The 23,400-nt window shown below is 46.7% G+C and overlaps 10 protein-coding genes across 10 annotated transcripts; 5 read left to right on the top strand and 5 right to left on the bottom strand.

The window, feature by feature from the left end:
• Nucleotides 1–954: 954 nt before the first annotated feature.
• On the top strand, nucleotides 955–2,680 carry Cyp12c1 (Cytochrome P450 12c1). Its single transcript, XM_001353961.4, has 2 exons — nucleotides 955–1,443; nucleotides 1,498–2,680. Exons 1-2 carry the CDS (start codon nucleotides 989–991, stop codon nucleotides 2,645–2,647), a joined length of 1,605 nt encoding a protein of 534 aa, XP_001353997.3. The 5' UTR covers nucleotides 955–988; the 3' UTR covers nucleotides 2,648–2,680.
• Nucleotides 2,681–3,070: 390 nt separating this feature from the next.
• Chmp1 (charged multivesicular body protein 1) lies at nucleotides 3,071–4,050 on the top strand. The gene is made up of 2 exons (XM_001353960.3): nucleotides 3,071–3,233; nucleotides 3,316–4,050. Exons 1-2 carry the CDS (start codon nucleotides 3,212–3,214, stop codon nucleotides 3,906–3,908), a joined length of 615 nt encoding a protein of 204 aa, XP_001353996.1. The 5' UTR covers nucleotides 3,071–3,211; the 3' UTR covers nucleotides 3,909–4,050.
• On the bottom strand, nucleotides 3,990–4,624 carry LOC4813821 (uncharacterized). Its single transcript, XM_001353959.4, has 2 exons — nucleotides 4,419–4,624; nucleotides 3,990–4,358 (listed from the first exon to the last, which is right to left on the bottom strand). Exons 1-2 carry the CDS (start codon nucleotides 4,517–4,519, stop codon nucleotides 4,061–4,063), a joined length of 399 nt encoding a protein of 132 aa, XP_001353995.2. The 5' UTR covers nucleotides 4,520–4,624; the 3' UTR covers nucleotides 3,990–4,060.
• A 61-nt stretch (nucleotides 4,625–4,685) lies between these two features.
• On the top strand, nucleotides 4,686–5,651 carry Sgf11 (SAGA associated factor 11kDa). Its single transcript, XM_001353958.4, has one exon. It carries the CDS (start codon nucleotides 4,964–4,966, stop codon nucleotides 5,579–5,581), a length of 618 nt encoding a protein of 205 aa, XP_001353994.3. The 5' UTR covers nucleotides 4,686–4,963; the 3' UTR covers nucleotides 5,582–5,651.
• On the bottom strand, nucleotides 5,598–7,358 carry LOC6900828 (gram-negative bacteria-binding protein 2-like). Its single transcript, XM_002135150.3, has 3 exons — nucleotides 6,353–7,358; nucleotides 5,963–6,294; nucleotides 5,598–5,861 (listed from the first exon to the last, which is right to left on the bottom strand). The coding sequence occupies exons 1-3, from the start codon at nucleotides 7,215–7,217 to the stop codon at nucleotides 5,652–5,654; spliced, it is 1,407 nt and encodes a 468-aa protein (XP_002135186.3). The 5' UTR covers nucleotides 7,218–7,358; the 3' UTR covers nucleotides 5,598–5,651.
• Nucleotides 7,359–7,486: 128 nt separating this feature from the next.
• Nucleotides 7,487–9,195, bottom strand: LOC6900827 (gram-negative bacteria-binding protein 2-like). Its single transcript, XM_015187888.2, has 4 exons — nucleotides 9,036–9,195; nucleotides 8,246–8,971; nucleotides 7,878–8,179; nucleotides 7,487–7,810 (listed from the first exon to the last, which is right to left on the bottom strand). Exons 1-4 carry the CDS (start codon nucleotides 9,157–9,159, stop codon nucleotides 7,622–7,624), a joined length of 1,341 nt encoding a protein of 446 aa, XP_015043374.2. The 5' UTR covers nucleotides 9,160–9,195; the 3' UTR covers nucleotides 7,487–7,621.
• On the bottom strand, nucleotides 9,189–10,943 carry GNBP1 (Gram-negative bacteria binding protein 1). The gene is made up of 3 exons (XM_001353957.4): nucleotides 10,782–10,943; nucleotides 9,549–10,720; nucleotides 9,189–9,482 (listed from the first exon to the last, which is right to left on the bottom strand). The coding sequence occupies exons 1-3, from the start codon at nucleotides 10,906–10,908 to the stop codon at nucleotides 9,285–9,287; spliced, it is 1,497 nt and encodes a 498-aa protein (XP_001353993.3). The 5' UTR covers nucleotides 10,909–10,943; the 3' UTR covers nucleotides 9,189–9,284.
• On the top strand, nucleotides 10,911–13,101 carry LOC4813434 (gram-negative bacteria-binding protein 2-like). Its single transcript, XM_001353956.4, has 4 exons — nucleotides 10,911–11,555; nucleotides 11,621–12,367; nucleotides 12,433–12,489; nucleotides 12,547–13,101. The coding sequence occupies exons 1-4, from the start codon at nucleotides 11,423–11,425 to the stop codon at nucleotides 13,002–13,004; spliced, it is 1,395 nt and encodes a 464-aa protein (XP_001353992.4). The 5' UTR covers nucleotides 10,911–11,422; the 3' UTR covers nucleotides 13,005–13,101.
• A 62-nt stretch (nucleotides 13,102–13,163) lies between these two features.
• Capr (caprin family member) lies at nucleotides 13,164–17,728 on the top strand. The gene is made up of 4 exons (XM_001353955.4): nucleotides 13,164–13,695; nucleotides 14,202–14,384; nucleotides 14,452–14,618; nucleotides 14,672–17,728. The coding sequence occupies exons 1-4, from the start codon at nucleotides 13,312–13,314 to the stop codon at nucleotides 16,785–16,787; spliced, it is 2,850 nt and encodes a 949-aa protein (XP_001353991.3). The 5' UTR covers nucleotides 13,164–13,311; the 3' UTR covers nucleotides 16,788–17,728.
• Nucleotides 17,729–22,011: 4,283 nt separating this feature from the next.
• Nucleotides 22,012–22,992, bottom strand: LOC6900826 (uncharacterized). Its single transcript, XM_002135148.3, has 3 exons — nucleotides 22,753–22,992; nucleotides 22,554–22,699; nucleotides 22,012–22,500 (listed from the first exon to the last, which is right to left on the bottom strand). The coding sequence occupies exons 1-3, from the start codon at nucleotides 22,907–22,909 to the stop codon at nucleotides 22,357–22,359; spliced, it is 447 nt and encodes a 148-aa protein (XP_002135184.2). The 5' UTR covers nucleotides 22,910–22,992; the 3' UTR covers nucleotides 22,012–22,356.
• Between the last annotated feature and the right edge of the window lie 408 nt (nucleotides 22,993–23,400).

Genomic DNA, 23,400 nt, shown 5'->3' with positions numbered 1-23,400 from the left:
AGCCGCACACGATTTACGAATTTAAAATCTACTTTTTGCATACGAAATTGGATCGATAAAGTTGTTTGCCCAATTGATTGTTGCTATACCCGTGGTACTAGTACAGCAGTAGTACTTACATCTATACATAGGTAAAATGGGTAGTATCTCATTAAAAGTATCTCAATATCTGGTTTTAAGAACCAGAATTTCAGAGACACTAGAACCCAAGTCAAGAAACAGCTTTGCAAGCCAGAATTTGAAATAAATTAAATATATTTAACAGATTTTGTTATGTGCCACATACATATGTATTTATGCAAAGACATTACACTGAGAGAAAAATGGCACAGTAAAAAGAAGCACACCCATACATATATAAATTAAGTATTCGATTTTCCAATACAAACAGAATTTTCATTTTATTTAAATATAAATGTTGTAAAAAGTGTTTTTGTAAGAAATATATTTAATTTCAATACGAAACATATATTTATATATTTTATATGAAATATATTAAGCTCAAATTGTATCATATTAATGTCAAAATGTACGAGAAAACAACTCCATTGCAAAATGGTATAAATATTTAAATCTAAGTGAAAATATTCGGCGCCCAGGGCTTTCTTCTCTGAGTGTATTTAGGTCTCTACTAAAATTCATCAAGGTCGTCTGATTATTAAAGCCGGAATATCAAAATACATTTGCCACATGTTTTGTGGCACTTCTCCTATTTTGTGGCAACTAAAATTAAATTCCCACTAAATAAGGTACAGTGTAGGTATTTATTTGTTGATTACCGTTTACTCGTACCCGTACTATGGCAAAGATCTAAGCTTTCGGGTAAAGTTCCCACTTGAGAGATAACAATCATAAAGCTTTACCATGGAATAGGGTTTTGGTTCTATTGCGAAATAAGCCGAAAGCTTTCCATGAAAGCTCGCCAACTTGTTTATTTACTTGGCTTTGCTGCTATCAGTCCGACTCATTTCAAAAAGAGATTGCGGCCATGATACGTCGTGCAGTGGTGCAACAGGGCATCAGGGCCAGGTCCAGCCTGGCTGGGGTCCAGGTTATCTCCAAGAAGAACCTGGATCCGGCAGCTGCCAGCTCCTCGTACATGGAGCAGCTGGAGGGGGAGTGGAGTACAGCGAAGCCCTTCGAAGAGATCCCCGGTCCGACACGCTGGCAATTGTGGCGAGGCTTCCAGAAGGGCGGGGAGTTCCATCACCTGGATATGGCCGAGCTAATGGACCTTTATCGGTCGAGATTCGGGGACATGGTTAGGGTGCCGGGCCTGTTCGGCATGCCTACCACTGTGTTCACCTTTAAGGTGGAGAACTTCGAGCGGATCTACCGCACCGAGGGACAGTGGCCAGTGAGAGGGGGAGCCGACCCAGTGCTGCACTATCGAGCAAATCGCAAGGATGCATTCTTCAAGGACTGCGTTGGACTGTTCAGCAAGTAGGTAGGCCATTATGTTCGCCAGAGTTCCCAGTTGCTGATCTTCATTTCCAGTGGTCCGGAGTGGGGCCGTCTGCGCAGCGCGGCGAACCCTGTGCTGATGCAGCATCGGAATGCTAACCTCTACTTGGAGCCGATGCAGCGCGTCAACAACCAGTTCATAGATCGCATCAGGGCCACGCGGGACAAGGAGTCACTGGAGATGCCTGGAGACTTCCTCGATACCATAAACACACTGACCTTTGAGTCTGTGGCTGTGGTGGCCTTGGACCGGGAGCTCGGCCTATTGCGGGACTCCGATCAAAAGCCAGAGGCCAAAGAGCTCTTCAGGAACATCAAGATCTTTCTGCAATCGTTCTTCGATCTGGGCATCAAGCCGTCGGTGTACAAGTACATCAGCACGCCCACGTACCGAAAATTCAGTCAGGCGTCCGATGCGATCTTTGACACCTGCTCGATGTACGTGAACGAGGCTGTGGCACGGATAGATGGCCAGTCGGCCGCGGAGCGGGAGGGCCGAAGGAGTATCTTGGAGCAGCTGCTGCAAATCAATCGGAAGTTCGCTGTAGTCATGGCCATGGACTTGCTCTTTGGCGCAGTGGACACAACCACCTCGGCCCTAGCTGGAGTCCTTCTGAGCCTGGCGAAGAATCCCAAGCAGCAGCAAATGCTGCGCGAGGAGATAGTGTCCATGCTGCCCCATCCGGACCGCCAGTTCACGCTGGCTGAGATGAAATCGCTTCCATACCTGCGTGCCTGCATTAAGGAATCGATGCGCATGTTCCCCGTCACCTTCGGCAATATCCGATCTGCGGGAACAGATGTCGTGCTGGATGGCTATCGCATACCCCAGGGCACGAATCTCCTGATGCTCTCCAGTAATATGCTGCGCGACGAACGCTTCTATCCCCGACCCAACGAATTTCTGCCAGAGCGATGGGCACGCCTCCAGGACGACAACAGTGCCGAGTCGCCTCTCCGAAATAATTTGAATCCATTCGTCTACCTACCGTTTGGCTTTGGGCCCCGCATGTGTGTGGGCAAGCGCATAGTGGACCTCGAAATGGAGCTGACCGTGGCCAATCTGGTCCGAAACTTCCACATAGAGTTCAACTACCCCATTGAGAATGCCTTCAAGCGCTCGTTCCTAAACATGCCCAACATCCCACTGAGATTTAAATTCACCGATGTTAACTATTCATAAATAACACTAATGAGCAATGCATTTTCAAAAATAGCTGCCATATTCGAATACTTTATTTCTAGTTCCTGAACGTTTCCCATCAAAGTGTACATTTTTTCAAAAATGTGGCTAGCGAAGGTCTTAGGGTCTGAGCATAGGAACGGGTTTTCTCTTACGTTGTATTACGTTTTATTTGTTTGACCTGTAAAACCTTTTTTTGAAAAGATCCAATAAAAGCACGTATTTAAAATAAGCTAGTCAGCTAGAAAATTGATTCATTAATCAAACAAAATTGAGTGAGCTGGGCTGAGGGTTCTATTTAGCTAGTAATATTCGACGGAATATCAAAAACGAGGAATATGTTTAAACTCGTCAGTATATTTACGGTATATTTTTAAAGTGAGACGGTATATTTTTCCGTATATTTCTGAGGGTGAGACCGTATATCTTATCGAAAGGTGCGCTGTCACACTGAAATAAAGTGATTCATAATAAACTCACAAAATTCCTTATTTTCAGTTGAGAACCAACTGAAAACCTTTTTACCTCATTTGAAATAGTAAATTCATCAAGCTGGGTAACGACATGTCCACCTCATCAATGGAAAGTAAGTTGTTCAGTTCGATGACGCCATACACCAGCAGACACCCAGACAAAGAATCTTTCTCACCCACACCCTCCCCCAACAGAACACCTCTTTAATCTAAAATTTGCGGTGAAGGAGCTGGAGCGCAACTCCAAGAAATGCGATAAGGAGGAGAAAAAGGAGAAGGCCAAAGCCAAGAAGGCCATCCAAAATGGCAATATGGATGTGGCCCGCATTCATGCAGAGAACGCCATACGCCAGAAGAACCAGGCCGTCAACTACTTGCGCATGAGTGCTCGCGTCGATGCCGTATCCAGTCGGGTGCAGTCCGCCCTGACTACACGGAAAGTCACTGGCTCCATGGCTGGCGTGGTCAAAGCCATGGATGCGGCCATGAAGGGGATGAATTTGGAGAAAATCTCATCGCTAATGGAAAAGTTTGAGTCACAATTCGAGGACTTGGACGTGCAGAGCTCAGTGATGGAGGGCACCATGTCTGATACGGTGACCACTTCGGTGCCCCAGGGCGATGTCGACAATCTGTTGCAGCAAGTGGCAGACGAGGCTGGTCTTGAACTGAACATGGAGCTGCCCAGCGGCGTGCAGAGCCAGACTATTGGCGCCTCTACCACCCAGGTCTCGCAGGAGCAGGATGAACTCACGCAGCGTCTGGCACGCCTTAGGCAGGCTGAATAAAACGAGGGAGACGCACTATAAGGAACTCCCTGCCAGCATTCGATGCCGTTGAATTTTTGTTTTAGCATTTAAGTACCGAAATATATGAATAAGAATTATGTATTAGCTTTGACTCTTAAATATACATATAAAAGTGCAAGAATCAATTAATGTCAGCCTATTCCAGGATGTGGCTGCTGCTGCTTTGTGGAATTGAGATTGGGTTGCGGCTGTTTTGCACTTGCACGCTGCTTCCGAGGCTTCCGTGCGGGAGTAGCTGGTACTGTCCCTCCATCTGGGGCTTGTTTGTTCTTCGGCTTCGGCCCTCGTCGCTTTTGCTCTGTTTTCCCCTTGGGATGTGGCGCCACCATGGGCACTAACCTCCAGTTATCGCCATATTTGTCCAGCCGACGCTTTAACATCTCCACATCGAAATTTCGCCGTCGCAATGTCTTTTTTATGGCATTAACTCTGAAAATAACTCAACAATTGATGCACCTCGACAGTACCTTGCGATATTTTGATGCCCACCTCATAACACAGCGCTCATTGTCCGCCTGTATCTTCTGGCATTTATCAAAGAGCCTTTCCACTAACTGCTGGTATACGAGCGACTTTTTGTTAAGCAACATTTTTTATTTTGTTTGCGGTCCGGAGGCGCTAGGACCATCATCACTGAAAAAATAATTTTGTACGATAAATTAATAAGTTTTCTACAAAATGTGAACAACACAGGGATGAACGTAACGATATTTCAATCGACATGGACCGATACATATCATCCATATCGGATAAAGTGCAAGGTGTGTAATCTAGACAGGGAGGTTGGTAGAATTCGTCAATTAATAAATAGTTCTAGCGAAATCTATTTAGAAAATAAATTCAGCATTTAACGTAGTAATAAATAACAAAAACTGCTTAAATGAATCAGGTTTAGAGCGACTGAAACCACCAGAACGAAAGCGCGACTGTCTGGCAACGCATTGGCATTGTAGATACGAAAAGAAAACAAATCGAATTTTTTAAATTACACTGTGCTGCCAGAGGAATCTTCCACTAAACAATAAACGTAAGGCATGTCTGCGAATCCAAATGCCTTGAACATGCCAACGTCTGCAGCACCGGTGCCGGCGGTCGCTGCTCAAAGCCCCACTACACGCAAAGCGATTGCAAACAACTTTCGCGAACTGACCAAAGACCCAAAAAAACTGGACGAAGCCGCCAATCAGCTGTACGAGTCGCTGCTGGAAGACGCTGTGACCGGCATTTTCATCGAGGTTCATCATTTGCGGAAAATCGGCAATCTGTCGGCCCTGGACGGAGTGGCCGAGGAGTCGGCGCACCGCATTTGCGATGTTCCAAATTTGGATATATTTGGCGTCTCCACGGCCAAGAAGGCCATTGATTGCACCTGCCCAAACTGTGATCGTCTGGTGGCGGCAGCACGTTTCGCCCCACATCTCGAGAAGTGCATGGGCATGGGCCGCATTTCGTCCCGCATTGCATCCCGCCGTCTGGCGACCAAGGAGGGCACCAGTGCCAGCTCGAATTCCTCCTATGTGCATTCCGGAGCCAATGCAGGCGGCACCGACGACGAGGACGATGTCGACTGGTCATCTGATAAACGCAAAAAGAAATCCACACAAAACTCGCGCAACAATGGCTCCAAAAAGAACAATGGCAAAACTTTTTAAACAGCTCCCGGCCAAGTGGTGCAATAATTGAGAAATGTATTAAATTTCCATGCATTGTACAAACAAACAATTAGTTTCCATATTTGTCTATTGCGTAAACGCGAACATGGTCAATCACCAGCGTGGGCTGCGGCCAATTCTCTTTTATAAAGATCTCTTTAATCAGCTTGCCAGCTTGTGGAAAGGTATTTGAAAATTTGTCTTTTTTATGTTCCTTCATCAGAACCTCATCGTCGAAGTTCATAGCACCGCCAGCAGTAAGGCCCAGTACCAGATAACACTGTTTGTGGAACGGAACGGAACAGAAAGGTAAAGGTTTGTCAAGATTTACAAGAAGATAAATTATCAAAATTATAGATCCACCCTCTCTTATCACCTCACCTCATCATTATTGAACTTTGAGAGGATTGCCGAATTGGTTATTGACCCAAAGAACTCGCCATCTACCTTGAAAGCGATTTGATCACTCTTCCAAATTATGGTATAGTCATGAAAATCTTCAGAATAATGGCTGACATTCGTTTTAATAACCCAATAGTCCGTATGCTGTCTATCTGATTCGGTGTTCCAGATGAGAGCACTTCCGAACAGCGATCTACCATCAAAAGTATTATGATGTTTATCTTGGAGCAAGTTGTTACCCCTAGCGTAGAGCCGTATTTGATCAGCGAAATTATCAGCAAAGTGATTCTTCTTCGACTGCAAAGCCAGATCTGCAAGGAAAAAGTGAGCGATGCGATTTGTGTTCCATGTCTCATCTGATCCACTTACATGGAAATAGCCAATTGCCTTTGGGCATTCGGGCCCTTATCTCCACTCTTCCGAATTTGAAGGAGAACTGGTTCGAGTGTATCTTGGCAGACCACGCAGGGGGAAGGTTGTGCCAAGCAAAGACTTCGATTGGGCCACACTCCTCCGTGCGCTTCTCGCTTAAGCTTGTACAGTTTTTCAGTTTAAAGTATGTGTTACGACGGTATTTGGCTATGGCTATCTTAATGTGCAGCTTGTTGTCGGATACATACGAATTTCTTGGATCGGACACAAAGGCCACATATTCCTGATTCTGTCCACCAGTATAACGCATTTTAACCTCATGCAGCCAATTATTTTTGATGCTTTGACCATTATCAAAGTTGTCCTCGAAGAGTAGTTCCCCGCTCGTAAACTCTCTCGCATTCCCAGATTCTGTCACCGACCCTTCTCTGATTTCCTCCACTGGCTTACATTTCGAGAGCAGAGTCTCGACATCAATTTTTTTGTTGGATGACCCAGGGACATACAAGTGGACCATTCCATCCTTATCGACAGTGTATACAGAGCTCATGCTGCTGATCACGTTGTTTGTCCTTTCCACCAGAGTCTGAACCCTCAGCCAGGCATTCTTGGCAATATTCTTGGGGAGCGACATCTTTGCTTGCCAGGGGCTCTGCGACCTGTACGAGTAGCTGTTGTTCACACATTCATCTGTCTGTACCTCAACTTGAAAAAGTAAAGACTGGACGCCTTCAAGCTGCCCTGGTAGCGATATGTACAGCTCATTATTATTTATTTTCACCACTGCGGCCGGCAAATCGAGTGCAGTCAAGGAACCCAGCAGCAGGCTGGTTAGCCAGAAGATCACACACCTACTCTTCATAATGGACAAAGAGAAACTGAGGCTTTGCACGACTTGTGATTGCACAGCGATCCAATCGTATCATTGCGCGAAGCGATAACCTCTAGGTTTCAATACGCATATGTGCATACCCCTGATGGCCAGCAAACAATCCTACTCGTACATACAGTATGGCAGAAAGAAGTTTTTACCATGCGTTGAAAAACGTCCTCCCCCCAGGCTGTTTTCTTAATAAGTACATATGTACATGATTGAAGAAAGACAATTATACGCAGGGAGAGTTGTTCTAATACGGTTGATCTAGCAGAGACTATTATTTTTATAAGCTAACATGACTCAACTAGCCCTGGATCCAAAAAAGGGGGGACTTTCCCATATATTGATAAGCTTAGACTTCTAGTCTATGACGTAAAAACTTGATAGTTTCATTGTTCATAATCGGTAATGGAATAAACTCTGAGGGATCTAATGACTAACTCGGAATCAAAGTTATGCAAAGATAGATTTCGAATACCGCCATTTATGTTGTTTCGGAAAGGTTTTTGGTCTGGAAAAATACGTGAGTCGGGGAAATTATACTCTCCTCCGACAGTCAATCCCAGCTGGATGTGGCACTGCAAGGAAAGAGGATTCATACGATATACTTGTTGTTCTATGTGCATACTTCGGACACAACCGCACCTTGCCCTCACTCAACTCGTTCAGGATGTCCGTGTCGGTGATTTCGGCGTAGGGACGTCCATCCACCTTGAAAATAATGATGTTTTTCTTCCAAATAGCCGTATAAGTGTGAAAGTCTTCGCCAAAGTGCTTGCCGACAGTGACATGCCGCATAGCCTCATGTCTGTTCATATCGACAATGGCTCCGCCGAAGAGGCTCTTGCCGCCAATCTCGTTCCCAGCAATGTCCTTGAGTTGCTTGTTGCCTCGGACAATGGCAATGCGAATGGATGCCGAGTTGATTTTGGATTTCAGCGAGAGTACTGTGTGAAAATTTTAAATATTAAATACATGTTTATTTCGATGGTTATTCGCATGGCCATAAGTACCTGGGAACAGCCAGTCTCCAATTGGCAGCTTGGCTTCTATTTCGATTCGGCAATATGTGAAATCGGACATTGAAATAATGCTGGCCGAATTGAAGGGTGGCCAATATTTTTTTGACTGTATTTTATATCTACTGTATCCGCAGTAAACTTTCTCTTTGGTCGACCAGGTGCAATTTTTCAAATAAAATGGATTGGCCCGGCTATACTTGGACGGGGTGACTCGCAGATGTAAGGCATTGTCTTTCACATATGAATTGATCCCGTTATGTACAAAGGCCACACTCTCGTAGTAGGGATTGGGAAGCCGTGAATGCTCCATGTGTTGCCAATTATTTCTCCAACTTTCGTTCTCAAATGTTTCACTGAAGATCATTCGTCCACCGCATTCACAAGCCTCTCCATTGAATACAGAATCTGTTGGGATGCAAAATCTCTGGGGATGCTTTAGTGCCTCGCAATCCGAGGGCCGTCTTGTGCCGATGTTGTATTTCCTGACCGGCTTCAGACCAGAGTCTCTTGACCCTCCTCTGGGTGTAATCTTGAACGACTCGCTAATTATCTCGCTTTGATACGTTTCAACAACGACCGAGACTCTAAGGGTATCATTTAGGTACTCCTTCACAGCCCAGGGGTGTCCTATATTTGGGTCGACTCTGTAATTAAAGGCTGGACCCTCATTTTCACAGTGTTCGGTGTAAAAAAACACCGAACAAATCTTTTGGTCGTCTATGAAATTTCATATTCATTACTGATTAACAAAAAAGATATGCAAACACAATCACAAACTTACCTGGCAGCGATACCCAGACCCATTCATCGTTTTTCGTATCATTTACCATCGGCTGAATCTGAAAAGCCCCCGAACCGAGCACAAGAACAGCTAACGAGAGCAACAAAAGTCCCGGGCTCATCATCTTCGATGCGAGGCACAACTAAACTGGGATTCATAATTTACTGAGAGGGGCTGTCAGTGCTTTATTCGTGATAAGATTCCGACACGAGCATCGTCTACACTTGTTTAAAAATATGAAAATGATAATCAGTTTGCGTAGACACGTACATAGTCGACCAATAAAGACGGCTGCTTCCAAGAAGGAAGCCAATGATCTTTCGCTTCAAAGAAATGCAGCTTGGCCTGCGGATGATAATTCATCCATGGCTTCTCGTAGGTTGCGGTGCGCAAATTGTCCACAAAGTCTCCGAATCCACCCACAGAAAGTCCCAGAGTGATGTAGAACTAAAATGATATATGCATGTACGTGCGAGTATAACTAAATATATGATCAAGATTGAAATACGTTACCATTCGATCGAATGGGGCCATGGGACCGCCCCTCTTCCATCTTGTGTTCAAGTCCAGCTCCGCAAAGCCACTCAACATCTCGCCATAGACCTGTCCGTCCACCGAGAAGCGCAGACGCTTGCTACTCCAGTCTAGGCTGTAGGTGTGGAAGTCGTCGCCAAAGTGTATATTTCTTCGCTGACTGACCCAGATATCCTCGCGCTGGAGGGCATCCGTGGAGAGGACTGGCCCGGCATACAATGACCGACCATCAACAAGTTTGCCGTGGGGCATCCGAAGCTTGGAGTTTCCCCTGGCCATGGCCACCCGCAGCTGACCCGACTCGTATCCCGTCTGGCCGTACCATTCTGTCAGAGGTTCCAACAGCAGCAGGGGCACCAGCCAGTCCCCCTTTGGCACCTTGGCCCGAATTTCTATGCGTCCGTATTTAATGGCAAATGATTCCTTGGTGCTGACGCGGGGAGCCACAATCGGAGGCATGATGGCACTTGGACCGCTGCCGCTGGTGTGCAGCATACACTCCTTCTGGCGGTTTTGCGTGCCCGTGCAGCGCTCGGAGAGATCTAGCCGAGAGTTCGATATGGACAGGTCTGGGCGGTAGCTTGACCACAGAATGGGTTCGATCACAAGATTGCCATTTTGGACTCTGGCCCTTCCGTCGTACAGCACAAACTCGGCGTCTTTGGTGTCCAGGGGTATCCGGACCTCGTGCATCCAACGGGACTCGTTCAGTTGGTCGAAGGTCTCGTGGAACAGCAGCTGCCCCTTGCAAATGGGTGACGATGGAGCTGGTGATATTGTCGTTGAAGATGGTTCGCATGCTCCGGGCTCTGCTCTCTCAGATGATGACGGGGCGTTGGTGTCCTCTGTGTTCAGACTGTTGCTCTCTGTTGGCTCCTGCTCGGGCGAAGAGCAACCCTTGGGCAGATTCGCTCCGGCCAAGGTGCAGACATAAATGGGCTGCTCTAAGTCCTGGAATATCGCCCTTTCATGCTGCACACTCGTCCAAATGTACAACACATCGTGGGCCCTCAATGGGACAGAAAGAAAATCATGCGACCAGCGATTATTCTGCGGTTCCACCAGCCGGGTGCTGTACTGGCCCTGAGTAAACGAAGTGAAATTCCGATTGCGATTCACATTGAAAGCCACCAGCCTCACGCCAGTCTCATCTTTGAAAGGAGAAAGAAACAAATGATCAATCCTCTCACAAGATGTGTTGTGGTTTATTACCTGGAATTGACACCCGAAAGCCATTCGCCAACAGCTCCACCTTGGCCGTGGGCACCTTATAGCCTTCGCCGTGCCCAATCTTGGTCCAGAGCAGCAGCAATATGCCAATTGTTGCTAGTCCATGCATTCTCAGGCTTCTTCTCACACACTTTGTTCCTACCCAGCGTTGATCTGACTCAGCCTGAGCAAGCGGGGCGACGGTGGCGCGATGGCGGTGGCAGTGGCAGTGGCGGTGGCGGCTGCTGCCTTTCTTCCAGACCGGTTCTCGGGTATTGCGATTATTTGCCAAGACTCAGTTTGGTGTACTCAAATCTACATAGGCACATATCAGCTCCGGCTCTGAAGAGGTTCTCTGCGAACGAAACATTTTCTACAGATCTAGTGTTAGACGCCGAAATATAAGTTTTAACGGCACTCAGATTAGTGCACGAGAGCGGAGATGATCGAAATCTACATATGTAGCTGAAAGCTTTGCTCTGGCGATAACGAAAGCTTATTCGATCTGAGATAGAAAAGCAGTTTGTAAGCTTGAAATCGGAATAAGCTATTGCATCAAGATTTTCAATCAGTTGCATGTAGAATTCTAGGAATTGTACGCTAAACGGAATAATCTGAAATCTGAAAGCAATTAAAACTGCGTCATGTGCTGGAAAACTCTTCTCTGTTGCAGTCTGTGGCTTCTGTTGCTGAAAAGCAATGAAAATTTGGCTTTTAAGATACCCAGCATTGACTTTGAAATGCTACATGAACTCGGCTTTGAAGTGTCCATCCCAGGTAACGTCCAGGGACAAGGTCAAGTTGATAAACTTCATGGAGTACCGTGGAACACTGTTTTTCAGATGAGCCTGGCATGCAACGGGTCTTCTACATGCTCCAAATAGATGACAACTGTCCGGCTCTGATGGACTACATCACGGAGTCCAACAACGGGAGCTGGATCAGCAGGCAAAAGACAAGTCTGCAGAACAATGATAAGCTGCAAATTTCAGTTCTGGTGCAGTACAACGACGAGATCTACGAAAAAAGCGAGACTCGGGTGATTATAAACGCTCGATTGTTGACTACCCGCGACGGCCGTTCGCAGAGCATTACCTATCCCAACGGGGAGGGTGAATGCCATGCCTATTTGTCGCCGCAGAAGCAGGCCAAGCGCTGTAAGCCCGCCCAGAGCATCGTCAGCAGCAGCCGCCAGACCTGCCAGGGCGAGCTGCTCTTTGAGGACAACTTCAGTGAGGCGCAGTTGAATCGCAGCACGTGGAAACATGACATACGCCAGCGCATGTATCATGTGGAGGAGGAGCTGGTGGCCTTCGATGATGCTCCTCGAAACTCGTACGTGAAGGAGGGCTATCTGCATATTGTTCCCATTGTGGCGAGCGAGGTGGTCGAAGGCAGCTTCAAGCTGGGAGATCGCTGCACAGCCGTCGAAAGCCCCGAGCAGGAGTGCAACATTGCTCAGGGAAGCTTTTATAGCATCAAACCTCCAGTTTTCTCCGCCCAAATCCACACACGGGACTCGTTCAGCTTTAAATACGGGAAGATCGTGGTACGGGCAAAGCTGCCAAAAGGCGATTGGCTTTTTCCATGTAAGTTCCAACACGAGATAAATTGGCAAGCGGCTTCCATACTTAAAATCTGTGTACCTCCTTAGACGTGATGCTGCAGCCCGTGTCGACCTATGCAGAAACACATTATGCCAAACAACTGCGTAAGTGTGAACGATCGTAAAGGTGCATCCAACTTCTCAGCCGCCGGTTGTTCTTAGGTGTTGCCTACGCAAGGGGAAACTCTCACCTGCAAAGCAATCAACAGGAGGACATCTCCGGGAGTCATCTGTATGGTGGAATGGTTGTCTGGCCTCACGGACGCGCTATGCAGTACCTCAAGGATCGTTTGAGTAAGGCGCACTACGGGGATAGTTTCCACAACTACACAATGATATGGCAGCGGGATAAGATTACGTTAATGGTGGACGAAGAGATCTATGGAGAGCTCTACGAAGGTTTGTCCTTCTTCAATGAGAAGTGTTTCATCATTTTTGGCGTTACTGTCGGCGGATTTCTCAATTTCGACGATAGCGTACTGGCGAAAGACGTAAAACCATATCTCAACCGGGAACCGCGGGCAGCTCTTTCCTTTTGGCAACAGCGCGACACCTGGGCTCCCACATGGGGCAAGCACAGCTCCATGATTATAGATTATGTGCGTGTATATGCAGAGTGAAACACTCATTTTATTTTCATTTTCACGAAAAATTTAATGTGGTAGTGGTAGGAAATGATTTGTAAATAAATTTGAACTCAGCGATATTTCCCCCCCATCTCTGGCGATATTTCCATCCCATCACTGGCAACTGTGCCTTCGATTATTTTCCAGCAGCTGTCATCGTTTTCGTGCATTTGCTGCCAGTTTTGCGGAGTGTGTTTTTTTCGAGGAGCAGATAAAATAACAGGAAAAAAGCAACTTTACAACGATCATTCCCATTTTCAAGCAAACGTAGTAAGCAACTAGAAGAACACAACGGCACACCATGCCTTCGGCTGCTACCACAATTACCAACAACAACAACAATAGCAAGGAGAAGCGCGCCTCGGTCGGCTCCATCGGTGGTGGCGGCGTGGGCGGAATCGGTGGCAGCGGGAACGGTAGCAGCTCGAGCACTACCAATGGGCAGCGCAGCAATAGCCCCAGCTTGGCCGAAAAGTCGACGGCACCGGCAGCGGATGGCAGCCAAACCGATTTGACCAACAACAATTCGAGCAATGGAAATGCTGCCAAAGCACTGAAGACAGCCGCATCTGCGACTGCCGTTGCTGCTACAACTGCTGCTGCTGCTGCTGCCGAGCCGTACAATCCCCTGAAGCAAATGTTGGTCACCATTGAGCACAAAATTCGGAACCTGGAGAAGCGCAAGGTCTGTATAAATGGGACTGCCTGTATTGCATAGTGTCCACCTGCCCAAAGAATGTGAAACAAAGGATTTACAATTTGTTCTTCGCATTGCCCACCATTTTTATTTTCGTTCTCTTGTGTTGCTTTGTTTCATTTCGCCTTTCCCCCCTCTCGTGGCTGCAGATTTTTCGCGACGCCATGTTTTATATCGCACAGAGTTGCCAGCCCTGGTGGCTCAATGTTCTGGCCGGCCCGGCATGTCCCATAAACATTCATAGATATTTCGAATTTTGCAGGCTTTTCAGAATATTGGAATATTAATTTTAGACGTATACAATTTTAGTTCTTGCATTGCATTTGTTCGTATTCTTTAATTCGCACATCCAACAGCTGAGAGTCTGCCGGCGGTCTGGCAACACCATAGCCGGTGGACAATCTACATTTTTGTTTGCCTATTTCCCTTTTCTTTTGTTTATATTCCAAGCCATGAGTAATGCCAACTGATTCATTGCATTTTCTCATAAACAGACGAAACTGGAATCTTATCGCGCCATACAAACAGGCGGCAAGGAACTGAGCGCTGACCAGGCATCCGCTGTGGCCAAATACGATGCGGTCCTGGCCAATCTGGAGTTTGCCCGGGAGCTGGCCAAGCAAATGCAACAGCAATCCAAAGAGGCCGAAAAGGAGCAGAAGAAACAGGCACGCAAGGTAAGTCGCGAGCATGCTCAGAAAATGAAATGATTTTTTGACAAATCTTGTTTGAATCTGTTTGAAGGACAACCAGGCCAAGGCACTGGCTGAGACAGCCAAGATTCGGGAGGTTTTGATCATTCAGAATGTACTCAACTGCTTCAATGATGAACAAGTTCGAAACGATTTCCTGTCGGGCGAGAACGGAGCTCAAAAGTTGGAGAGCAGCGAACTGGATGTGCTGGAGAAATTGTAAGTAGAGCCAAAGCAAGCGGTCTTGAAATTAATTCTGTTTTCAATCTTAGCTGCATTGAGACCCAAACCCGTCGTCCGGAAACTGCAGAGGACATAAGCTTCATAGCCACTGCTCAGAAGGCGGCCGAGATCTTTTCCCTGACGATCAATGCCAAGCCCAAGGCCTACGGTGAAATCACCTTCGACAAGGTGCGTGCGCTTTTCCAACAGATCCAGGACAGCGGCTATCTGGATAAGTACTATCAAGTGCCGGTGGAGAATGCGGTGGCCAACAGCACGGACAGCGGCACTGGAAGCGGTGAGGGTGAGGTCGGGGAGATATTGCTGAACGATGCCACCGGAGAGTTGGATACGGAGATTCCCTCCGAGCCGTCAGCACGCAACTCTCTTGAGGAGGGTCTTGATAAAGTTCATTTGGGTGGCAATCCTGAAATGGAACAGCAGCAGCTGCAACACGAACGCCCACATCTCATTCTGCTTGAGCCTCAGCACCTGCGCGCTCCAGTGGAGCAGCCGCAGCCGCCGCAAAACATGGTGGTGCAGCAGCCTCCCATCTCTCAACCAACGACCACGCCAGTGCATGTTGTGTATGCTTCGCCGCTACCTCCTCAGCAACAACAGCCACCACCGCCTCATCCACACAAGCTGCTGAGCAGCCCCGTGAATCTCCAGGCCTTGCAGACGGGAGCAGCTCCTCCTCCCCCTCAGCAGCAACAGCAGCAGCCGCCTCCGCCCCATTTCGCACCCACTGTTCGTGCCGTGGAGCAGAATTACTTCAAGCAGCCGCAGCACCCCCAGGCAGCAGGATTGCAGGCTCCCACACCGCAGCAGCAACAGTTTATGCAACAACTGCGTCCTTTGGCGGAGGTTTTGGGCACAGGAACCTTCCACTTTCTGCAGGACAGCGAACTGGACAATCCTGAGGTCTTGGCTCCTCCGCCCCCATCCAATCAGGGATTGATCTTTGAGGCTCGCCCACACTATATTGAAGAGCCTCCACAGGCCATACAAACCCTGACCTTCACCAATCAATCGTTCCCCTCGCAGCCGCAACAACCGAAGCCCCAGCCGCAGGTCCCTCCACCGCAGCAGCAGCTCTTCTCGCCAGTTTTGATCCACGAGCAGCGACAGCAACAGCAGCAGCAGCCTATGTTAATCATGGCACGTCTACCGCCCCAGCAGCAGCCACAGCCTCAACCACAACCACAGCTGCCTCCACAGCAAGCTCCTCAAGGCATCGGCATGCAGCCAGGAGACGTGACCTCAGTTTTTCCCTATGATAGTGCTGTTGTGACCTACGAGCAACAAATCCAGCAGCAGCTGAAGGAAAAACAGCAGTTGGAAGAGCCCACTATAGTGATCAAATCGTCTGCCGGAGCTGGGGGCGATGTGGAGAGCAATGATTGGAATGCCCGTAATAACGACACCAATGCCGCCGCCACTGCTGCGCTTACGAATGTCTTAAAGGCCCAGTCCTCGTCGATAGCAGAGTCCACACCACCTGCACCACCAAACAAATGGAGCTCGGAAATGAATGCCATGAGCAGTGCCGCCTCGAACGGCAGCAGCAACAACAGCCATAAGCAGGAGTGGGCTACTCCACGCGACAATAGCAGCGGCAGCGGATATCCGGAGAACGAAGGCAACAACCATTGGAACAGTTCTCAGCAAGATGGACGACGCAATTCTGGCAACTATCAGCGCCGCGGTGCTGGAGGAGATGACAGGCGCGATCGGGATCGCGATCGTGACCGCGACCAGGGTGGACGAGGCGATGAGCGTCGTAATGGTGGCGAAAGAGGAAGCTATCGCGCTCGTCAGTACGGAAACTCGACAAACGGACGCAATCCCGGTGGCAACAGTGGTGTCTACTTCCGCAACAATGAGTCTGGAAACGGAGGCAACAACTACTACCAGAATGGCGGTGGAGTGTACAACAAGGAATCGCGCTATGACTCTTCAGGCGGAGGTGGAAGCTATCGCGGCCAGCGTGGTGGAAACCAGCAACGGAACGGGAACGGATCGTTTGGCGGTGGCAGACCCTTGGGCGATCGTGGTCGTGGTGGAGCAGGTGGCCAAGGTGCCGGTGGCGAGCGTGGTGGCTACATAAACCAACGCCAGACCCAGCCACAGCGCATGCCAATTGGATTGGAGAACAAAAACTGAGCAAACAATACGTATTACCAATAAACAACAAGGAAAACTTCATACAAATCATACAGAAACACACAGAAACACACAGATAGCGAACACAGATCATCCACATGCAAGCAAAGGCAACGTAGACGTACAATTACTATTACGACGTTAGACTCCAGGAAACAACAAGAAAATATGAAAATAAACAAACAAAATTCGTCTAGAGAAAATCACAATTAGGGGCAGGGAAAACGGCAGCGGCAGCAGCATCAAATGAGAAATCCGATTCTTGCGCATTTTTGAAAACCATGTATAATTCTTTCCCTTAATTACGATTTATTTACGTATTAATAAAAGCAAAATAGTTGTTAGAAAAACGAAGAAAAATTCAGAAAGATTACAACTATATACAGGAAAGAAACGCTGTAAGGGTTTCGTTTCTAAAACTCCCAGACAGGACAGGACAGGACAGGAAGAACTTCTACGCAACAAAAAGATGAGCAAAGTACAGAAACAACAACTCAGAAAGTCTCTCCCCTCCCCTTCTCCTCGAACAACCTTAACCATTTTGTTCGGCTGCGCTAAAACTGATCTAATAACGAACAGAGACCGAGTGCGGGGTGAAAAAAAAGTATTTATACGTCTTAGCAATTAAATAACAATTCTGAAATATACAAATTAATTACTATTACCTATATATATAAACGAAGGATAATATATTTTTAGTTTTTGCTCTTACTGTCATGTTCTATCCCATTTCAACATTGTTTTTTTTTTTTTGTAGTTTTGCCAAAATCTTACACACAAACGAAACGAAAAAAATGCAAAACCACTTATGAAAATAATAGTTGTAATTAACTCTATGCGAAAAAAGAAGCATGCACACTAACAGTGCATTATAAATGAAATGAAATGATTTATGTATTTGCAAAATGGTACATACATTAAACAAAATTATGTATATGTAAGCGATTCATTGATTTACATTTTCGGGGAAGCTAGGGCAAGGCTATGCACCTTGCCAGAGGGGGGTATGGTTAGCATCTCATAGCAGTTCTTCAAATATACAATTTGTATATAAAAAACATAATAATAAAATGTATATTTCGGCTTGGCGGCTATACAGATGAGACGGCATATTTTCTGAGAACGTGAAAAATTTCTTGGTCCTTGATAAGGACTCCATCAAACCAAGGACATTTTTCCGAACACAAGAAGCCGTCGCGCGCCAGGATCGGCCTACAAATCACGGAGAAAATAAGAAAACAAAACTGACTTCTAACGTGTTGTTGTTGTACAAAAACAGCACACAAGTTGCGACTGCTCAAATTTCGGACCAATCTACCAGGCGAACAGAAATCAGCAGAAAGAAACTGCTTTCAGCCCCAAAAGTATGCAACAAATATTTTAATTTTCTAAAGTAGCCTTCTGCTGATTTCTGTTCGCCTGGTGCCGAGTTTAGAAATTTCTTCGTGTTCGCATATTTAAGGTTCAGATTTTTGTTGTTGCTATATCTCGGTTATTTATGGGCCGATCGGGGCGTGGCATGTCATTTCGTGACCGGGAGAGTCCTGCCAACCGATTGGCACCAGAAAAAAGGATATCCATTCCATCACGATTTTCGCAAAAAATCATGATGGTTACATCATCCAATTTGCCGAAAATCGGCCTCATTTTCGTGGTCGAGATTTTGGTGCCGATCGACAGGCAGGATCCTCCCGATCCTTGGACAGTTAGTCCTGTGCCGATCTGGCCCTATTTAGCTGAGATATAGCCTTCCGAAATGTTGGATTTGCACATCATGAAAATACTGGTTTTTTTCTGCAAGCTATATATCTGCCAAACGGCAGCCGATCGGGGCGTGGCATGTCATTTCGTGACCGGGAGAGTCCTGCCAACCGATTGGCACCAGAAGAAAGGATATCCATTCCATCACGATTTTCGCAAAAAATCATGATGGTTACATCATCCAATTTACCAAAAATCGGCCTCATTTTCGTGGTCGAGATTTTGGTGCCAATCGACAGGCTGGATCCCCACGATCCTGGGAGACTAGGTCCTTCGCCGCTCTGGCCCCGTTTAGTTGAGATATAGCCTTCCGAAATGTTGGATTTGCACACCATGCAAATACTGGTTTTCTTCTGCAAGCTATATCTCTGCTAAACGGCAACCGATCGAGGCGTGGCATGTCATTTCGTGACCGGGAGAGTCCTGCCAACCGATTGGCACCAGAAAAAAGGATATCCATTCCATCACGATTTTCGCAAAAAATCATGATGGTTACATCATCCAATTTGCCAAAAATCGGCCCCATTTTCGTAGTCGAGATTTTGATGCCGATCGACAGGCAGGATCCTCCCGATCCTTGGACAGTTAGTCCTGTGCCGATCTGGCCCTATTTAGCCGAGATATAGCCTTCCGAAATGTTGGATTTGCACATCGTGAAAATACTGGTTTTTTTCTGCAAGCTATATCTCTGCTAAACGGCAGCCGATCGAGGCGTGGCATGTCATTTCGTGACCGGGAGAGTCCTGCCAACCGATTGGCACCAGAAAAAAGGATATCCATTCCATCACGATTTTCGCAAAAAATCATGATGGTTACATCATCCAATTTGCCGAAAATCAGCCCCATTTTCGTAGTCGAGATTTTGATGCCGATCGACAGACTGGATCCTCGCCATCCTGGGAGAGTCGGTCCTTCACCGATCTGGCCCTTTTTGGCTGAGATATAGCCTTCCGAAATGTTGGATTTGCACATCGTGAAAATACTGGTTTTTTTCTGCAAGCTATATCTCTGCTAAACGGCAGCCGATCGAGGCGTGGCATGTCATTTCGTGACCGGGAGAGTCCTGCCAACCGATTGGCACCAGAAAAAAAGATATCCATTCCATCACGATTTTCGCCAAAAATCATGATGTAACCATCATCCAATTTGCCAAAAATCGGCCTCATTTTCGTGGTCGAGATTTTGGTGCCAATCGACAGACTGGATCCTCGCGATCCTTGGACAGTTAGTCCTGTGCCGATCTGGCCCTATTTAGCTGAGATATAGCCTTCCGAAATGTTGGATTTGCACATCGTGAAAATACTGGTTTTTTTCTGCAAGCTATATCTCTGCCAAACGGCAGCCGATCGGGGCGTGGCATGTCATTTCGTGACCGGGAGAGTCCTGCCAACCGATTGGCACCAGAAAAAAGGATATCCATTCCATCACGATTTTCGCAAAAAATCATGATGGTTACATCACCCAATTTGCCAAAAATCGGCCTCATTTTCGTGGTCGAGATTTTGGTGCCAATCGACAGGCAGGATCCTCCCAATCCTTGGACAGTTAGTCCTGTGCCGATCTGGCCCCGTTTAGTTGAGATATAGCCTTCCGAAATGTTGGATTTGCACACCATGCAAATACTGGTTTTCTTCTGTAAGCTATATCTCTGCTAAACGGCAGCCGATCGAGGCGTGGCATGTCATTTCGTGACCGGGAGAGTCCTGCCAACCGATTGGCACCAGAAAAAAGGATATCCATTCCATCACGATTTTCGCAAAAAATCATGATGGTTACATCATCCAATTTGCCAAAAAACAGCCCCATTTTCGTAGTCCAGATTTTGATGCCGATCGACAGGCAGGATCCTCGCGATCCTTGGACAGTTAGTCCTTTGCCGATCTGGCCCTATTTAGCTGAGATATAGCCTTCCGAAGATTTGGATTTGCACATCCTTCAAATACTGGTTTTTTTCTGCAAGCTATATCTCTGCTAAACGGCAGCCGATCGAGGCGTGGCATGTCATTTCGTGACCGGGAGAGTCCTGCCAACCGATTGGCACCAGAAAAAAGGATATCCATTCCATCACGATTTTCGCAAAAAATCATGATGGTTACATCATCCAATTTGCCAAAAATCGGCCCCATTTTCGTAGTCGAGATTTTGATGCCGATCGACAGGCAGGATCCTCCCGATCCTTGGACAGTTAGTCCTGTGCCGATCTGGCCCTATTTAGCCGAGATATAGCCTTCCGAAATGTTGGATTTGCACATCGTGAAAATACTGGTTTTTTTCTGCAAGCTATATCTCTGCTAAACGGCAGCCGATCGAGGCGTGGCATGTCATTTCGTGACCGGGAGAGTCCTGCCAACCGATTGGCACCAGAAAAAAGGATATCCATTCCATCACGATTTTCGCAAAAAATCATGATGTAACCATCATCCAATTTACCAAAAATCAGCCCCATTTTCGTGGTCGAGATTTTGGTGCCAATCGACAGGCTGGATCCCCACGATCCTGGGAGACTAGGTCCTTCGCCGCTCTGGCCCCGTTTAGTTGAGATATAGCCTTCCGAAATGTTGGATTTGCACATCGTGAAAATACTGGTTTTTTTCTGCAAGCTATATCTCTGCCAAACGGCAGCCGATCGGGGCGTGGCATGTCATTTCGTGACCGGGAGAGTCCTGCCAACCGATTGGCACCAGAAAAAAGGATATCCATTCCATCATGATTTTCGCCAAAAATCATGATGTAACCATCATCCAATTTGCCAAAAATCGGCCTCATTTTCGTGGTCGAGATTTTGGTGCCAATCGACAGACTGGATCCTCGCGATCCTTGGACAGTTAGTCCTGTGCCGATCTGGCCCTATTTAGCTGAGATATAGCCTTCCGAAATGTTGGATTTGCACATCGTGAAAATACTGGTTTTTTTCTGCAAGCTATATCTCTGCCAAACGGCAGCCGATCGGGGCGTGGCATGTCATTTCGTGACCGGGAGAGTCCTGCCAACCGATTGGCACCAGAAAAAAGGATATCCATTCCATCACGATTTTCGCAAAAAATCATGATGGTTACATCATCCAATTTGCCAAAAATCAGCCCCATTTTCGTAGTCCAGATTTTGATGCCGATCGACAGACTGGATCCTCCCGATCCTGGGAGAGTTAGTCCTTCGTCGATCTGGCCCTATTTCTCTGAGATATGGCCTCCCGTAGGTTTCGATTTGCACATCATGCACGTCATTTAGTGACCGGGAGAGTCCTGCCAACCGATTGGCATTCAATTTGCCAAAAATTGGCCTCATTTTCGTAGTCCTGATTTTCATGCCGATCGACAGGCTGGATCCTCGCGATCCTTTGTCGATCGGCCCATAAATAATCGAGATATAGCCAAAGAAAAATAGCCGAAAATGAGAAACTCAGAGCTGGTATACCAGGCGATATAGCTCCGATTTTTCCAGTTCGAGCTCGGCGTGCCCCGCCTATTCATGAAAGGCAGGATATCCCCGATCGTTTGGTGTCAAGGACAATAAGGAAATTGCCTTTTTAACGTTAGTTTTCAGTAAAATATCTATAACTCTGATTTTATCCATCGGATATGGGCGAGCCACGACTTCTCGTGATCGCGAGAGCATTTTATCCCTGGCACCAAGGACGATGAGGATATACCTTGCTAATTTTATTCCTAATTATATACATATAGCTATAGCTCCGCTTCTTCTCGTCTGATCTGGGCGGTTCACGCCTTCTCGAGATCGAGGGAACATCCTCGATGGACTCAATATCAAGGATCAACGATATTTTTTCCAGTCATAAACAACAATTCAGTTATGACTCTTTTTCTGTCTCTTTTTTCCTGCTGTCCACGGCTCCAGCATCGCAAAGAAACCAAAGCCCAGCCAATATTAGTGTAATTCCAATACCAGACAATGCGGTTAGTGGCTCTTGGTATACCAGCGTACCTAAAAGAAACTATAAACAAAGCATACTGTCATGTTCGTACCAAGGCATGGTGGGGGACCTACAGATAACACATAGTTGGACGCGGCAGTCAGCACAACGCACGTTAGGGTCTGCTCCGTCATTTGTAGCGCTTTAAGGAAACAGCGCAGGTTACAAACATTGCAGATCACCATCAGGACCAATGGCAGCAGACGCAGCAAACCAAACTCTAGAGATAGACACAAAATATAATTACTTTTGAGGCAAATCTAAAATACTTACCCAGATACGACGAGTCAGAAAAGTTTCCTCCGGCTGAATCTTGAAAATACAGCAGCTTCTGTGCGCTCAGGTGGCTGGGCAACTTGCCAAAAAAGCTACCCCCGGCAGCACAAGCGCCAGCCACTAGGCTATAGCGGTAGTTTACCAAGGATTCCATTTAATTCAAATTTGTATAAATACAAAAGAAGAAAACACTCAAGCAGTGGAATCAGCTGGTTGCCGGAGCTGCCAACCTGTGTGCAGTTATATTAGTACAACAAATAAACGGCAGAGGGCGTTGTTTGTATGGCGCCAAGCCTTCCATTTGAATAAGCGCGAAACATTTTGTGAAGGAATTTATTTTCTCTTTCATTTGTTTATTTTACAAAACATTCTGCTAATGCCTTGACAATTAAATCGAACAAAGTCTCATTTGCTAATTGCGCGTTGTATTTCTGTATTTGTTTTTGTTTTTGTTTATCTTCTCCTGGAATTCTATATACTATATACATAAATAATACAAATGTTCTTTGTACCTCTCAACAAAACTCAATTCACATGCTTGCTGAACAAAGTTGCAATTGCAATAAAAGGGTACATTTAGAGAAGACAAAGCAAAATCCTAATGCTGGCTGGCTATAATCAATTCAATTCAAACGTGTACACATT

The sequence above is a fragment of the Drosophila pseudoobscura genome, chromosome X (assembly GCF_009870125.1).
Source record: "Drosophila pseudoobscura strain MV-25-SWS-2005 chromosome X, UCI_Dpse_MV25, whole genome shotgun sequence".
In the NCBI taxonomy this organism is placed as follows: Eukaryota; Metazoa; Arthropoda; class Insecta; order Diptera; family Drosophilidae; genus Drosophila; species Drosophila pseudoobscura.
Note: the sequence above shows the minus strand (reverse complement) of the source record. Positions and strands in the feature narration are given on the sequence as shown.

What these genes read in the sequence shown, in the direction of transcription:
- Cyp12c1 (XM_001353961.4), top strand. Translation starts at nt 989, where the DNA reads ATGATACGTCGTGCAGTGGTGCAACAGGGCATCAGGGCCAGGTCCAGC. An exon ending in TGCGTTGGACTGTTCAGCAA is followed by an intron (nt 1,444 to 1,497) that starts GTAGGTAGGCCA and finishes CTTCATTTCCAG; the next exon opens with TGGTCCGGAGTGGGGCCGTC.
- Chmp1 (XM_001353960.3), top strand. Translation starts at nt 3,212, where the DNA reads ATGTCCACCTCATCAATGGAAA. An exon ending in GTCCACCTCATCAATGGAAA is followed by an intron (nt 3,234 to 3,315) that starts GTAAGTTGTTCA and finishes CTCCCCCAACAG; the next exon opens with AACACCTCTTTAATCTAAAA.
- LOC4813821 (XM_001353959.4), bottom strand. Translation starts at nt 4,519, where the DNA reads ATGTTGCTTAACAAAAAGTCGCTCGTATACCAGCAGTTAGTGGAAAGG. An exon ending in AATGAGCGCTGTGTTATGAG is followed by an intron (nt 4,359 to 4,418) that starts GTGGGCATCAAA and finishes AGTTATTTTCAG; the next exon opens with AGTTAATGCCATAAAAAAGA.
- Sgf11 (XM_001353958.4), top strand. Translation starts at nt 4,964, where the DNA reads ATGTCTGCGAATCCAAATGCCTTGAACATGCCAACGTCTGCAGCACCG.
- LOC6900828 (XM_002135150.3), bottom strand. Translation starts at nt 7,217, where the DNA reads ATGAAGAGTAGGTGTGTGATCTTCTGGCTAACCAGCCTGCTGCTGGGT. An exon ending in AGGCAATTGGCTATTTCCAT is followed by an intron (nt 6,295 to 6,352) that starts GTAAGTGGATCA and finishes TTTTCCTTGCAG; the next exon opens with ATCTGGCTTTGCAGTCGAAG. An exon ending in CAAAGTTCAATAATGATGAG is followed by an intron (nt 5,862 to 5,962) that starts GTGAGGTGATAA and finishes TTCCACAAACAG; the next exon opens with TGTTATCTGGTACTGGGCCT.
- LOC6900827 (XM_015187888.2), bottom strand. Translation starts at nt 9,159, where the DNA reads ATGATGAGCCCGGGACTTTTGTTGCTCTCGTTAGCTGTTCTTGTGCTC. An exon ending in GGTCTGGGTATCGCTGCCAG is followed by an intron (nt 8,972 to 9,035) that starts GTAAGTTTGTGA and finishes GAAATTTCATAG; the next exon opens with ACGACCAAAAGATTTGTTCG. An exon ending in ACGAGTTGAGTGAGGGCAAG is followed by an intron (nt 7,811 to 7,877) that starts GTGCGGTTGTGT and finishes CTTTCCTTGCAG; the next exon opens with TGCCACATCCAGCTGGGATT.
- GNBP1 (XM_001353957.4), bottom strand. Translation starts at nt 10,908, where the DNA reads ATGCATGGACTAGCAACAATTGGCATATTGCTGCTGCTCTGGACCAAG. An exon ending in CTTTCGGGTGTCAATTCCAG is followed by an intron (nt 10,721 to 10,781) that starts GTAATAAACCAC and finishes CTCCTTTCAAAG; the next exon opens with ATGAGACTGGCGTGAGGCTG. An exon ending in TGGCCCCATTCGATCGAATG is followed by an intron (nt 9,483 to 9,548) that starts GTAACGTATTTC and finishes ATATCATTTTAG; the next exon opens with TTCTACATCACTCTGGGACT.
- LOC4813434 (XM_001353956.4), top strand. Translation starts at nt 11,423, where the DNA reads ATGTGCTGGAAAACTCTTCTCTGTTGCAGTCTGTGGCTTCTGTTGCTG. An exon ending in CTTTGAAGTGTCCATCCCAG is followed by an intron (nt 11,556 to 11,620) that starts GTAACGTCCAGG and finishes ACTGTTTTTCAG; the next exon opens with ATGAGCCTGGCATGCAACGG. An exon ending in AGGCGATTGGCTTTTTCCAT is followed by an intron (nt 12,368 to 12,432) that starts GTAAGTTCCAAC and finishes GTACCTCCTTAG; the next exon opens with ACGTGATGCTGCAGCCCGTG.
- Capr (XM_001353955.4), top strand. Translation starts at nt 13,312, where the DNA reads ATGCCTTCGGCTGCTACCACAATTACCAACAACAACAACAATAGCAAG. An exon ending in GGAACCTGGAGAAGCGCAAG is followed by an intron (nt 13,696 to 14,201) that starts GTCTGTATAAAT and finishes TCTCATAAACAG; the next exon opens with ACGAAACTGGAATCTTATCG. An exon ending in AGAAGAAACAGGCACGCAAG is followed by an intron (nt 14,385 to 14,451) that starts GTAAGTCGCGAG and finishes ATCTGTTTGAAG; the next exon opens with GACAACCAGGCCAAGGCACT.
- LOC6900826 (XM_002135148.3), bottom strand. Translation starts at nt 22,909, where the DNA reads ATGGAATCCTTGGTAAACTACCGCTATAGCCTAGTGGCTGGCGCTTGT. An exon ending in TTCTGACTCGTCGTATCTGG is followed by an intron (nt 22,700 to 22,752) that starts GTAAGTATTTTA and finishes GTCTATCTCTAG; the next exon opens with AGTTTGGTTTGCTGCGTCTG. An exon ending in CGTCCAACTATGTGTTATCT is followed by an intron (nt 22,501 to 22,553) that starts GTAGGTCCCCCA and finishes CTTTGTTTATAG; the next exon opens with TTTCTTTTAGGTACGCTGGT.